General features: G+C 33.9%; 1 protein-coding gene across 2 annotated transcripts; it reads right to left on the minus strand.

Annotated features, from left to right (window-relative positions):
• Nucleotides 1-79: 79 nt before the first annotated feature.
• LOC110032781 (transcription initiation factor TFIID subunit 14b) lies at nucleotides 80-15,302 on the minus strand. Of its 2 annotated transcripts, XM_020736535.1 has the most exons (7): nucleotides 15,123-15,302; nucleotides 9,956-10,003; nucleotides 9,520-9,608; nucleotides 8,956-9,177; nucleotides 8,686-8,873; nucleotides 7,949-8,070; nucleotides 80-324 (listed from the first exon to the last, which is right to left on the minus strand). In XM_020736535.1, exons 2-7 carry the CDS (start codon nucleotides 9,983-9,985, stop codon nucleotides 238-240), a joined length of 738 nt encoding a protein of 245 aa, XP_020592194.1. In that variant the 5' UTR covers nucleotides 9,986-10,003; nucleotides 15,123-15,302; the 3' UTR covers nucleotides 80-237. The 2 variants fall into 2 exon arrangements, with proteins under 2 accessions (XP_020592194.1, XP_020592193.1); XM_020736534.1 differs by lacking the exon at nucleotides 9,956-10,003.
• Nucleotides 15,303-15,646: the final 344 nt, after the last annotated feature.

Consider the following 15,646-nt stretch of genomic DNA (forward strand, 5'->3'; position numbering starts at 1 on the left):
TTTTTTTTTTTTTGAAAATTTTGAGCTAATTTAAGTATAAACACTGACACACATATATGAGTTATAAACTATCAATCAATGGGCTAAAATGGCTTGCGAAAGATAGTATAATTTAATAAGGTGTTGCCTAATTGGATTCCAGGCAATCATGTTCAGACATAGTACACTCAATTTCTCTGTTTTTACAGCCATAAATTAGTTGCGGCAAAATATGGTTAATCATTTACACTAACCATTTTATTGTCCAGAAGCTGCTTTAGACTGCTGTGGCAGGCCATCGATCATGCTCAGTTGTCTCCTAAGCTTCACAATGTGAGCTTGAACCTAAGAGAATAAAAAAAATAAAATAATTTTAAATAAAATAAACCTAAAATTACATGAAAAGAAAAAAAAAAGATAAAATTATTACATCCGATGTGATTTTTATTGAAATATCATTAGCTCAATAAGGCTCTGTTTGTTTTATACTGTTTTGTTTGTGGCGTGTTAATCTTTTATGGTTTTGGGTTGTCAAATAAAGTGAATAGATATTAGATAGATTTAAATTAGGGACCAACTACTATGTATTTACATATCTAGCATCTAAATTTTACTTTTTACAATTGCAACACCCTAAATCTTTCATATCACATTAAAAATAACATCATTTTAACTTCTAAAATGTGAAATACACATTTTTATGCATAGGTAAGATGGCATGTATGTAAAAATTAATGTCTATATGCTAGATATGTAAATACATAGGAATTGGGTGGGATGTATGTAAATCTTCCTTTACATTAATTGCTACCAAAACTTATGGTGCTGATTTGCGGGGTTTGAGAAAAGAATGTTGCAAATTTGATGAGAGTTGATTGAACGATCTCTATAGATATTGTTATGAATTTAATATAACTATAGTTGGTACGTGGTCATTAAATGATCAATTAATATATCAAACAAAAAAAGAATGTTGTCTCTATCGATATTATAATGCATTTTAAGATAATATTTTAATTGACTTAGTACATGTTCATTCAATGATCAATTAATACACCTCAAAGAAAAGAAAAGTTGCGAAAGCACTTTCCAGGAAGCTACCTTACAAAATACTAACTTTAGCTTTTCATTCAACATTCGTTTTCACATTTGTTAGACCAAACACCCTAAAATTAATATTGTTTGCTCAAGTGGAACTGCAGAAGCAGACAGCAAAAATCGGTGTCCAACAGAACAGGCATCAATAAAATGAACAAATGACGACAGAGTCGACACCTCAACTAACACAAAAGAAGATGATTAGGCTTTGTTTGGTTCCACTTTTCTCCATTTTGCATGTGTATTTTCTCTATGATTTTATGAGCACATGAATTAATTTGCAAAGTAGCTCATAATTTTACTTGAGTCTTAATTTTGATTTAGAGGGTGGGTTTTACAAACATACCATAGAATTCTTAAGCATTAATAAATCTAATACCTAAATCTTTATATGTATTTGTATTAACATCTTAGTATCAACAACAACAGCAAAAAATAAAAATAAAAATTCAACTTCTAAATCAAATCAAAATATATTCATAAAGAAAAATGTTTTATTTTACAAAGTTAATGTAGCAATATTTATTAGATGTTTTAAAGATTATGGATACTGTACAAATAAATATAATAATTTGGGTATTAGATATACAAATATATAATTCTTTTTGATAAATCTGTAAATCCCACTATTGATTGGTACATCACAATAAAAATGCACCATAAGCATAATAGTATTAAATGAAGCACAATTAAAGGTTGTCATTCTCTTCCTCGGTGAAAGTAAGGGTCTGTTTGGGACAGCTGTTGATCAGCAGATTATTCTGATATTCTGATGATCTGATAATCTACAAATTATCAGAGTAATCTGGCTTGCTATTTGGGGCAGCTTATTCAAAATAGTTTATTGGTAGTTATGACTATATAAATGACCTTCCTGCTCTTATCTGATAAAACTGTTTGAGTCAGCTTATTCAGAATAGTTTATTGGTAGTACATAAACATATATTGCAAAAATATAAAATCATCACAGACGAGTTCCAAAAGAGGATATACAGTTCTCACACTCTTGTGAGCATCAGAAAAAATAAAAAAAGTATAAAGACAAGTACAACTACAATGAGAAATATTAAAATATTTAATTTCAAACTCTGACTACGTTTGTCTTCAGCTGCACTATCAACCTGGGAAAAGAGTTCATAATACAACAACATAAAACATAACTCCAAATAAACAAATGAGAACATAATTTCAAATAGTCATAATACAACAGCATAAAACATAGAAAAACTCATTCATCCACAATAACACGCAAATACTCGATGCGCAGCTCAGGTTCTATCGCCATGAATATTTGCCTACGTGTTGGATCCTCTAACTTTTTCATACATAATGCTTGAAAGCGCCTATCCGCAACTAATTCAAGGATAGTGGACAAAGTTCGAAGACAATCAAAGATATGCTGTCAGAAAGTGGAGCAGGCGGTGGAGCTCCAAAAGCATCTATGAGTCGATCAAATGAAGTTTCAACAAAAAATGTCCTTTTCTTTCTTCCTTTTTCCTAGCTCGGGCCTCTTCGATTGCGAGCTTGACTCCCCCAACTCCCTCTGGTCTACACTATGTATTTCTTCATCAGCTGTCACCAGCTCTGGCGGGAAGTCATCTGATATACCTGCAAACCCCGTCTCACTAGGGTTGAATGCATGCTTTCCCGTCGTCACAACTCCCTTAAACATTATGTCAATTTGTCTTCAAGATCCGACTCAAATTCGCTCTGTTTGTATTTTTTTGTTGTCGGCATTGCCTGTAACATTACATTGAGAAGGGGGTTTACGGAAATAATTGGTTAAATAAAAAATATTTGTAATAAAAAAATGATAATGACAATTTTACCTCTAATTTTTCGGCCCACCATTCATCTGAAGCATCAATTGTCCGTTTAATGAGATTCTAACCCAATCCCGTGAATTCAGGTTTCAGCTCCTTCCAAATTTTTTACCCCTTCAATTGATCTCATTTATTTTTAAACTTCAGACTGTCATAATCCCTTCCAGTCAGTTATTTAAACATTTTAGCTATATTCTGCCAATATTCCTTGTTGAAATAGGTGGTTGGCCTATTCCCAATCTCAATCTCGGTGATGTAGAGGTTGCAGAAAATATTTGTAACTTCCTTATCTCACATCGCTGACGGACAACCTTCATTTGTCTTAGCCATGGTGGAATTATACGAAGAATTGCATATTGCATAAAAAAATTCATATTATAACTCAACATGCATAAGAAAATTGTTGAAAAAATAATTGCACCAGCACCAACACAAAGCTAATTGCACAAGCACAAAGCAAAAATCAATAACCATGAATGTCAAACCATTTTTCTGCCACCAATACAAACAACAGTGTAGTTATTTGCTCACAAAAAAAAATATAAGAACACAAAAGAATTTTGTGGTTCGGTCAAAAACTTACATCCACTGTAAGACATCGAACATGTTTTATTATGCAATTGTGTAAGGTTACATAACTACAAATCTTAAGGGAGAACACTAAAACATGCAATTCTTCCTCCCTTTTTCTCCCTTTGGTGCTAATAAAAGTTCCTCAACTAACAAAAAAAATCAGAACATGTTTTAATTCTTCCTCCCTTTTCATGTATATGCTAATAACCAAATGTCAGTTTTGATTTCACAGCATTCAATGAAAGAGATGTTCATCCTGTTGCTATACTAAAAAGAAATATTGCAATGCTTTCCCGTTTTAAATCTGATATAAAAATAGCTAATGCATTCTTCTGATCCGCATTTTGACAGCTATAAAAGTGTGAAAAATGCTTCATATAAAACCAGGAAGCCGAATAAATGTCATTTGAAAGCCAAATATAAAAAGAAATACCTCGCATATGCATATAAACAATAAAAATCCTCGCATATGACCAAGCAGACAATAAGCATTTCAATTGGAATGATTCGAGTGTGTTAAAAAAACTTCATACCACACTTGAGTATAAAACATTTCAACAATTCTATAACCAATGCCATTAAAACTAGCAGTTGTAACATAAAACATTTCCACCATTCCATAATCATTGCCAATCTTAACAATTGTCATTCTGCATGTACTTATCTCCCCATTGCTATAACCATAGACTTGAAAAACAAGAATTAATTCCAAACAATTTTATTAGGAGTATCCAGGAACAGAATATGAATTTCTCAGCAATTCAATAAGAAATTCGAAAACATCAATAATGGGTTTGAAAATTCAATTTCGTCTCTACAAAAAAACAGACTAACGAAAAGACATTCAAAAAATTATTGCAAAATGAACTGTAGCAAATCCAAAAATTTTGCAAACTCTACAGAACAACAAACAAACGGATCCCATTTTTCAGCAATTTCAAATCGAGCTCCAACAACATATAGATAAAAAAAGACATACAGAAATTTTTCTGGAAACCAGATCTCTGTAGCAAATCAATCCCTATAATAATTTTTGTCTATTTGCAAAAATCTGGGAAAATCAGGGAGGGCAAGAAAGAGACAGTGATGCGAAGGGAGAAATTTTTCTCTATTTGCAAAAATTTCTCTCTATTTGCAATATGTTGCAACTTTTCTCTATTCCTAAAAATCTATTGAATACCATATCTCTCTTCTCAGAGAAATGCAAAAAACGTGAAAATGAGAAAAGATACCTCATTTGAGGCGAGGAGCAGAAGGAAAATCAGGGAGGCCGAGAGTGAGAATTTTCGTTACCTCGATGTCGATCTCCGCAAGAGAAGTTGCAAAAAGAAGAAGGAAGAACGAGAGGACGAGAGTAGAATGGAAGAGCGAGCGAAGGGCACATAAGGAAAATTTTACCCTAGCGCAATAATCATACGCGGGACGCAAGCCACCTCCCGCTTCGCACATCCTTAAGATATTTGAGATCGGTGTTACGGAGCGGCAGGAAAACGTCTTCCCAACGTTTTTTTCAAACACTCTGTAGCGTTTTGAAAACGCCACCGCAAGTCAATAAGCTGCCCCAAACGGGCCCTAAGTCGAAAGGCCAAAAAAAGCACTGACTTTAGTCAGATTCAAATCAATTTGTTGTTGGATAAGTTTTCAATGCCAAGTTTTCCACATCCAAGAAATGCATAGCCACAATCAATCAAGAAAAAATTTATTGAACAAAAAATAGAACTAAATAATTAGTTTCATCTGAAGTTCTTCTTATGGGTTTGATTTCTTTTATTTTTAAAAGTATATGTTTTTATTTTTTGTTTCAAAAAATAAATTAACATGTTTAAGAAAACACTCAATAAAAAAACTTTTTTTAGTGCTTTTAAAAACAATTATATATAAAATAAAAAATATGTTTTATTTCAAATCAAAGGATGACTAAAACAAAAGAAAAAAAAATGTGATTCCAAATGGCCCCTAAGAGTGCATAAAGTGCTAAACCTCCGCACAAATCTTTTTGCACAACTATCCAAATTACTTTTACTTCAAAATTCATGTGGCCGTCGACGAATTTTTCCGGATCTATGTGGTCGTCGAAATACGGAAAATCTACATTTACTTCAAAATTATGACTTCTCAGATATTTCTGGTCATATTTTTGAGGTAGAGGTTTTTAATCCCTGAAATCCACATGATAGAAGAGGTTCACTCCATTCTTTCAATCTACAAGTCACTGTTATAGCTATGGGTGACCCATCCGCATTTCCTTCTCTCAAATGTGGCAAGCCTCTATTATAGTTAGTGGATTTCCCACTGCAAATACTCCCTAGAATTCCCCTGGGAATCTCTTTGTGAATTTCTCATATAAGCAAAATATTGTTTCCCCTCGATCAGGCTTCCGACAATTATCTCCTTAGCAGCATGGATAGATTTTGGGTGTGAGTAGATGGAATGTGGTCTGTAAGGGTGATACAAGGTGCGAAAAAAATTTTAGGTGGCGATAGAGTTAGGTATTAGTGGATGCTAGAAACCCTGGGATATAACTAGAGTTAATTTAGCTCTAATACCCAAACTATATTAGAAAAAATAAATATTATTACAGGAAGCAAATCGGCGGTTATAATCAAACACACTTGAAAGGGAAAATACAATACACATGACACGTAAACTCACGTTAGGACAGATCCCGGGTGAAGGTGGTGATAATTAGAGAGCCTGGTGAGGTAGCGACAAGGTAGAGAAGGGGTTTCTGAGCATTGAATGAGGAGCGACAGCGATTATGGGTGGCTTGAAAGGCAGGGCAGCAAGGGACAGCTCAAACAACAGCAGTTGGTTGTTTGGGGCAACCAAACAGCACAAAAACAGCAAGGGAGAGGTGTTACGTCAATGACAGCAGGCTGGAATGAGGAAAAACAGCTGGTCGGATGGTTGGAACGGTAGAAAACAGCCCGGACAGCTGCTTTTGGGTGGAGACAGTGAACAGGAATAACGGCGACTGCGAGCAGGTGAAGGCGTGTGACTGAGGGACAGCCAAAGACGGACTGTCCAGGGGTTGCAGCAACGAGAAGGATAGCTGGACGACAAAGAGCAATAGGAAGACAACAACGGGACTGCTAAAAGGAGGCTGCAGCTAGGAGGAAGGTTTGGTAGCGAGGCAAGAGGGACACGAGAAGGGGTAAGGAAGATAATCACCACCTGGAAACTAAAATACAGCAGAAACACCAACTGAAATGTTAGGATATAACCCTCCAAAGGAAGAAGAGACATTGGCAACTGTCCCAATACAAAACACCAAAAAAAAAAGCTAACTTCTAAACCCCTACAACACATATATATATAAAGACGAAAAAGAAATAAAGATAATAAAAAAAAAGCAAAAGAAAGGAAGACGATATTATTTAGGCACATCCCCTGCGATGTCCATTCCCGTGGTACTGTAGCAACTACAGTACCGAAGGAATTTTGGGCAGTAAGCTTCCACATCACCCTTAAATCCATCAATTTTCATCCAAACCACTTTAGATTAATATTATGTCATATTTATCCATCTACCACTACCTTTAATTTACACGCAAATCACCAAGGTTCTGAAAATTCATATGATGTTAATCCAAATGGACTTTTGTTCTTCTTTGGTAACCTTTTTCTTTGATTGTTTCTTCTATCTTCTTTGTTACAATTGAATCGGGCTGAGCCATTCATAGTCCTTGATGTTAATTTTTATTAGACCGCCATCCTTTCTTCAAAACTAGATTTTATCAATTTTTCAGTTTAAAAGTATAAATACTGCCTACAAAAATCGCATAATTATTGCATTCTTTGGTTTCAACCACATCTATTTTTATGTTAAATGAGAATCTATCTTAGAAATTTAAAACCTTGAAACATCCTACATCATGGTTGATATCAAAGAGTAAGGATGCTTTATGATAAACTTCAATTTTTCAATATATGCTGCCTCACCTACGCTGAAAAACGTATGTGTATTTGACCTTTTAAAAAATAAAAAAGTGCTCTTTTTTATGTGATATGAAAGATTTGAGTGGTATAAATGCAAAAAAGCAGAGTTTAGGAGTAAGATGAAATGGGCGTTATGTATGTAAATGCCCCTTAATTTTTGAAGTTCGGAGATATAAAAAAGTGTGAGTGAACTCTAAAGAAGATCCATTGCCAACTTTAGATGGTATGGTCTGGTAGACACCAGACCCAAAGGAGGCCCCTACTACAATTTAATAAGATTATATAGTTTTCAATAAGTTAAAAAAAAAACATTAAAAATGTGCGCCATCTTAGTGTAGCCTAAACCATAGAGCCGCACAACAAAAAGATTCATTAAAAATAACAATTTAGGTGACAGAAAATGATACTTAACATGTCAAGGATGGCTTCCAATAATATTTGTCAAGTTAATCCGCACAAAAAGGATATGGATTGAATAAAAGTTATTTGAACTGAAAAATGAAGCAAAATTAAGCAGAACGATCTGTAATTGGTACCTGTTGGCGAGCAGCAGCTAGTTTTAAAAGTTCATCCGCCTCAGAGAAGTTCATGAACCATTGAGCGTAAGGATGGTCTTTAGTGTCACCTCTTTTCTTCTCAAGCACAGGTTCAGGAGGACCTATGGTATTCAAAGCATGGGTAACATCTAGTTAGCTTCCAGAAATAAAAAGATCAAACCTAGTGATAATTTGATTGTCCTTTCAAGGGAGAAAATAATTGGAGCTGGGGGTGTAAAAGAGTCAAGTCAAATTCGAGCCGCCCTCAGTTTGAGCCTGAATTTGATTAATTAATCAAGTTCGAGCTTTAGCTTCAGCTCGAGCTTAATTGTATGAGTTCGAGCCGACTTGCTTATTATGAAAGAAAGAAAACAACATTAATTCAAGCAAGTTTCATAATAAAATGACAAATAGAACAAGATATTTAGATATAAATAATATGAAATTACATGATATAAAATGTAAAATATCATTTTTTTTCAATATTTTTAATATTTTAAAGATAAATTATTCAATTTTTTTTATAGTTTGAGTATATTTTATATTAATTATTATTTAAACAAATCGGCTCACGAGATAACAAGTCTAGTCGGGGTTGGCCTGAGCTTGGCTTGTTAGTTCATCGAGCTCAGTTCACAAACCACTTATCGAGCCAAGCCCGAGCTAGCTCACAAGTCGACTCGACTCGACTCTCAATTACATCTCTAATTGTGGGTGGTTTGGGTTCTAGTTGGGACCAGTTGGAGGCAAATTGAGCCCGGAGGGTAGTCTGGGGACAATTGCAGCTGGATGATTTTGAACACGAAGAAAAAAGGCCTCAGATGGCTCAGAAAATACAATCTCATCGTAAGTTTCGACAACAACTGGTTTTTTGGTTGTTTGGGGTCCACCATCCTCCTCAGGGTACAGTTTAAGCTGGTGATATCTGCATGAAATTGAGATTTTTAAATTAGAAATTACAATAAGAAAGTAAAAATTAAAACTTGCAAATTCCTAACATAACTTACAGGTCAAGCTGCTTATCACAGACATCGCTATGGAAAAAAAGGGTAATAGCAATTTCAAATTCTCCCCATCCAGATTCTGATAGCTCAAAAGGCGGCGACTCGACAACACGTGTCGGATTGTTGAAACTGGGATGTAGTTGAAACACGACACGCTTAACTATCACTCCCAAATCCTCATTTGTCGCCCCACGAACATAAACAGTCCATTTGTGAGAATTATACCTAATAACAATTATCATTTTATTACAAGGCATTCGACTTGAAGTATAAAAATTAATTTCACATATAATTCATTAAAAAATACTTTAATAAAAAAATTTTGTTTAAATCTAGGTCCCTCGTATTCCGCCTAGTAAAGATTGGGCCTTCAAGTTTTTATTTTTCACAATTGTTGGTCAACTTGAAACCCTATTTCTTTTGGGTGTGCCATCATTAGAATTTACCAAACCATGATGGATCCAATGTGAAAGATAAAAGCTTTAAGGGATCTGATAGTTTACTAGGGTCAAGATTGAAGGATTGAGATGCAATTTACATAAAAAACCTTTGAAGTGCAATGCTTACTCGCTAGCTTTTTTACCAAGCCAAAAGGATATAGTCCCATACACAATTGGAAAACCGATTTCAACGTCTTTGAGTCGCTTGGACTGACCCTAAATTAAATAAAAGCGAGATTAAAATAAGCAAAAATAGCAAAATGAAATTTGAATAAAAGGTTAAAACAGTTCTTCTTAATTATGGGTAGTCATACAGTCAGACTTTTAATATATATCTCAAAATTCACCTTTCCAACACCACAAAAACAACAAGTTTTTATCCCACTAAGAGTAAAAAATATTCCGTCCGGACACATCATCGGCAGGCGACGTGGCCACCGGTGGTTGGCCGTCCGGACGGAATATTTTTTCCACTAAGAGAGTTCGGCTATATGAATCCTTTTTCTCCATTTTTTCCCATTGAGCGCCATATTTTCATTTAATTCTAATAGATTAAAATTTACCTCTCCCATGCTACTATATAATGACCTCATCTATAGAGCGGAAGAAAGCTGAAAATAAGTTTAAATTCAAGTTACAATTTATAAAAATGTGCTAAATATACTCGGACAATATGCTCATGTTATGAAAACGTTTGATGGCATTCCATTCAATGAGATGATTTTGTAAGTCTTTGCATAAAATCTAGCAAATTTTCGTTAATTTCCAATAAAAAATAGTAATATTAAAAAAAAAACTTCCTAATAGGATGGTAACAAGAGCATAAACTAAATATATGGCTGAATCGTAAGTTTATGAAAAAAAATGCTTCATAAGAGAATATCACTGCACAACAGCTTTCCATCAATAAAGGGAAAGAATAACCCCTAAATTAATGAAGTTAAAGCAAACCAAAAAATATCACAATTGAATGGGGAAAACTGAAAACCCAAGAGATTTCTGCCATATTTAAAAGGTATGGGGCATAAAAAGTAGCACACGCAAGGATTCAGTACTAACATGTCTCTTTTTTAAGTTTCAGTGCTAATTGAATAATACAACAGCCATCTAGAGACTAAAACTTTAAAGAAGATTTACATACATACCATTCAATTTTTATATATTTACATATCTAACAACAGCCATTTAGTTATAGGACATCCTCTTGGGCGACCAAGAACCAAATGGAGTGATCAGACAAACCTAGCTTTACTGACCATAAATATGCTATGCTAGGATGCCTTTGAATCTTACATGACCAAGTCAATCAAACTCTCGCCTAAGCATAAACCAATGTTAGATGACTCGTAATCATACGAGTTCTTCAAAAACAAATCAGACAAGTCGTAACTAATGAGAAGACTGCCCAGCCATTCAGAGTAACTGAACATTCATAACATAGGGTTTAGGGGTCAAATAAAGTTCTAACTCGAGAAGAAACAAAGAAGTTAGGTAACAAATTTAAGTCATGTCAAGCTTTCAACTTGCACAAAATACTACTAACTAAAACACCCAGGTTGGGCAGGCTTGACTTCCTCCCAACTCTCCTTCAAACTCCCAATCTAGTGTTTGGCTCGTCGCCTTTAGATATAAACAACAAGAATGAGCAAACTCAGAAGAAAATGACTACACATTAATAGTTTTTAAAAAGGAATAATACTATATATAAACATGATAAAATCAAAAAATAGAAATGTCCAGCTATGCTAACATTTGGTCAATAGACATGAACAAAACATATGTGTTTCAACAATTCCTGCATATTCTGTGACATCCTACTTATTTATTCAAAGCTCATATAGCATTTAAATGCAATGCTGCTGATATTCACACATTTCTCAAAGCCATAGCGTCACAATCCTACTAAAACAATCATCAATTGATTCAATAATATTCATTGAGTGCATTTCCAATTTACTCTTACATGGAATATACAAATATTCATTAGGATGAAAATTATAATGATGCGCACATGTACTATTTGACAATAGGAAATATAAAGCACAAGGAAGATAACCTATGAATCAGGAAATAATATTGCAAGAAAAATGTGACACGCTTAATGGATTAAGATTACAAACAAAAAAGAACACAGAAATAATATAAGACAATTGTTGATCCTTAATTCTCAAATTCATTGCATTAGTAGATCTACTTTTCTCAATTAAAGGGGCGGGCTCCTCCAAGCTCTTTTCTCACACAAACAATAAATGGAATAGGAACCTTGCCCCTTAGTTTTATATAATATTAGGAGAAATAAAATCAACAAAGTTCTGATACCCCACAAGTTGTCCATTCAACTTGTCTACCTATGCAAAGACAACTCTAAAATGATACACAGATACAAACGTGAGAAAACAAATATGATACCACACGAAGACGAAACACTTCAGTATTTAAAAATATAGGACACGGATACAAATTGGATGCATCATTATAATATAAAGGAGCATTTACATACAACCCATTTCTTATATATTTACATATCAAACACCCAAACTTTGTTTTTAGATTTATACCAACCTAAATAGTTCATATCACAATGAAAACAGCATTATTTTAAGTTTTGAAAAGTGAAATACACTTTTTTCATGCATAGGTAAGGTGTGATATGTAAATGCATAAGAATTTAGTGGTATGTATGTAAATCTTCCTAACATAAATTATTAAAAATATATAAAATTAAATAAATAGAACTTTAGAAACAATAAAGGAGAGATGATAAAAAAATTTCATAATATTAATTTTCTAATAATAAGGGACCGATAAATATTATTTAGTTTATGATATAGAAAAAATAAACACTGAATGACTTAGATAATAACATAAGTTTAACTTAAAAAAATAGAATAATATTCCTAAAATTTTAATATTAAGAAATATAAACATGTTTACATGTTTTTTGGAAATTTAAATTCAATTTTTTAACTAGAAGTGTCCATGCATCATAGTCCGCAAACATTGTGATTCCTTAAGGGTTCGTTTTCTTAATATTTGGTGACCAAAGGCAATTTATTAGAGGTCCTTTGAACCCTTTTCTCACACAAACCCTATAAGCAACAACGGCCTTTCCTTCAAGGGATCCGCTAGTTTTGTATAGCCTTAGAGGAAGTGAAACCAATGATCCATTCAGCTTGTCTACCTATGCAAGGAAAACTTCCCAATGATCTACATATATGGCGACTCCCTAAGAGTTTCTTCTTCAAAGTTCTAATGATTGGTGACAGCTGAGAATTTACTAAAGGTCACTTTATCCCACTATTGAGAGATATAACAACATAGAAAGTCACCTTGGAACAACTCACTACTTGAACAGTTTAAAAGGAGCGAACCATGGGAAATGCTTTGTGGATGCCATAAGCTAAAGCAAAATTGCAAATTTGGTTAGCTTGTGAGATTTAAAAGTGAATGAGAAGAAGAGAATAAAATAATAAGAGGGAAAGAAAAAAAAAAGAGGATAAGAAAAAGAAAAAGAAAAAGAATAGGGAGGTATATAAAATATTGTCATGCTATTTCGTTTGTCATCATGAATAATTGCGTCGACAAAAAGGATGGTCTATGACATGGGCAAAAGTATGAGTACAAGCTTGGACAAAAAATTTCATCTCGGAAAAATCTAGTTCAATATGGCTAGGGGTTTTGAAATAGAATGAAAAGTGGAGATAAAAATAGAGAAAGGGAGAAAATGATATAAGATAAGAAAGGGCAAAAGAAACAGAGAAATGGGGAAAAAAGTAGTGCATTACGTTGCTTACCATTATGAAGAATTGTTAGACAACCAAGCATGGTAGTGTCAAAATAATTGTGTTAGGATCATGGGTGGATATAAGAGAGGGCCTGAAGGATCACGAAGGAAAAAAATACAACAACAACAACAACAAGCCTTTATCCCACTAAGTGGGGTCGGCTACATGAATCTTTTTTCTCCATTGCATCCTTGAGTGTTATATTTTCATTTAATTCTAATAAATTAAGATCATTTTTATACAATATGGTCTAACTTTGCCTTTCTTAACATATGTTGAATCTAAAATATTTACTCTCCTAACTGGATCATCAAATGATAGACGTTTATTTTGACCAAACCATCTAAGACGGCTCTTTTGAATTTTGTCTGTCACTGGAGCTACACCAACCCTATCACGAATATATTCATTTCAAATTTTGTATCTAAGTGCAAAGCCGCTCATCCACCTAAACATTCTCATCTCGACAACACTTAACTTGGTTTTATGCTTCTTTTTTAAAGGACAACATTCTACATCATAGAGCATTACAGTTCTCACCACCATCTTACAAAGTGTTCTCACCACCATCTTGCAAAGTTTTCCTTTCAATCCAAGCGATATTTTTCTATCACACAATAGGCCCAATGCATTCTTCCACTTCAACCTTCCACTTCAACCAACCAACTTACCAACCAACTTGAATTCTACTAATAACATCCCCATCTAAAGCATTCACACCTTTTAGTGATTTGATTACTCATAATTACAACTATGTCACTAGAGCTACTACTACTAAAATAATATTCCTTGTATTCAGTTTTAGTTCTATTCAAATGAAGGCCTTCAAACTCCAACATAGACCTCCATAACTGAAGTTTTTCCGAAACTCTTTCTCTAGCCTTACCCACAAGAAGGATATCATCAGCGAAAAGCATAAACCAAGGTACATCCTACTATAAATGTCCAGTGAGAGAAACCATAACTAAAGCAAAATGATATGAGCTTAAACCGATCGTGATGTAATCCAACTGAAATAGGAAAATATTTGGTCCATCCTCCTTTTGTTCCAATATAAGTAACGGCTCTAGTATACATATCTTTAATGACTTGAATATAAATCATATTAACACCTTTCTTCTCTAGAACTCTCCAAAGAATTTCTCTTGAAACCTTATCGTAAGCATTTTCCAAAAAAAAAAAAAAAATTACATGTAGATCCTCCTCATTCTCTCTGTTCTCTCTGTACTTCTCCATCAACATCAAACCTCTCAATAAATGAATAGCTTATGTTTCACCCAGCTTTTTATGACGTTTACTTCGCATTCGTGGTGGAATATTGTTTCTAAAAAGTCAATATATCCAACTACATGAAATTAGTTGTCTTCTATGTCAAGCTTTTGCATTTTTAAGGTGACTTTACTTACATAACTGCATTTCTTGTGTTTACACATCTAACATCTATATATTTATGATTACTCATATAAAACCCCAATCTCTAAATTATATAAAAAATGACATTACCATTAACTCATTCAAAGAGAAATATAATTTTCATTCTTTGCCTGACTTCGGCTCTCGCGACAATTTACCAACATTAACTTAATATGAATTATAACCCCATCATCTAATTTTAAAAAGAAAAGAGACCACAGATTTTCACTTTTCAGAGTTTGCTCCAGTGGACATAATTGACATTTTACTCATATAAATGGATGAAAAAAACAACAATAACCCTTTCGCAGATCTCCAGACCACCATACAGAGCTCTAAGGAAAGCTGAGAAAATAGAAAATTGGAAAACAATGAATTTTTTAAGAATTTTATCAAAACCTCGTGGAATTTACAAGTGGAAAGCTTCCATTTATTACAAGGGGGAGGGGCAGCAGGCCATTACAAAAAAGAAGAAGACAGTAACTCATAAGAAATTGATCAAAAACCATAAATTGAGGGCCAAAGGAAATACCAGTGATGAAGGCTTGCGCGATAGCTGGATTTTCTGAATGCCGAGCATGGCCTAAGAAACGACTCGCCGGAAAGCAAAGAGCGATTAACGGAAGTGAGCAAGAAGACCCGAATCAGTGTGGAGGGTTAGGGTATGTCAAGAAGGTGAAATTCTAGGATTTACGAGGGGCGTTTTTGTCATTTGGTGATTGTGCCGGAGAATTTGAAAAATGGATGAAAGAGAATGATTGATTTGTAAATAGGAAGTTTGAGGTGGTCTCTGTATAATTGTTCTCTTTTTTTTTTTGTTTTGAATACCTGAATATTCCATTTTCGAATTTTTGAGTCGATTTTAATATTCATTAAATCAAATAAATAAACAAACTGAATAAGATTAAGGGTGTGTTTGGGAGAGCGTTTTTTCTGCGCTGGCATTTTAAAAATGTTATCTCGAGTTTGGAAAACACCTGTCAAATACGTTTTGTAAAATGGAGTTTCCATTTTACTATTACACGCAGAACCGCTACCCGCGATCCGCATTTCATT

Source organism: Phalaenopsis equestris, unplaced genomic scaffold, assembly GCF_001263595.1.
Source record: "Phalaenopsis equestris unplaced genomic scaffold, ASM126359v1 Scaffold001027, whole genome shotgun sequence".
Lineage (NCBI taxonomy): Eukaryota > Viridiplantae > Streptophyta > Magnoliopsida > Asparagales > Orchidaceae > Phalaenopsis > Phalaenopsis equestris.

Coding starts and splice junctions, on each gene's coding strand:
- LOC110032781 (XM_020736534.1), bottom strand. CDS start 15,170: ATGCTCGGCATTCAGAAAATCCAGCTATCGCGCAAGCCTTCATCACTG. Junction 9,178..9,519: donor CTTGGTAAAAAAGCTAGCGA/GTAAGCATTGCA, acceptor AATTGTTATTAG/GTATAATTCTCACAAATGGA. Junction 8,071..8,685: donor GCTCAATTTGCCTCCAACTG/GTCCCAACTAGA, acceptor TGAATACCATAG/GTCCTCCTGAACCTGTGCTT.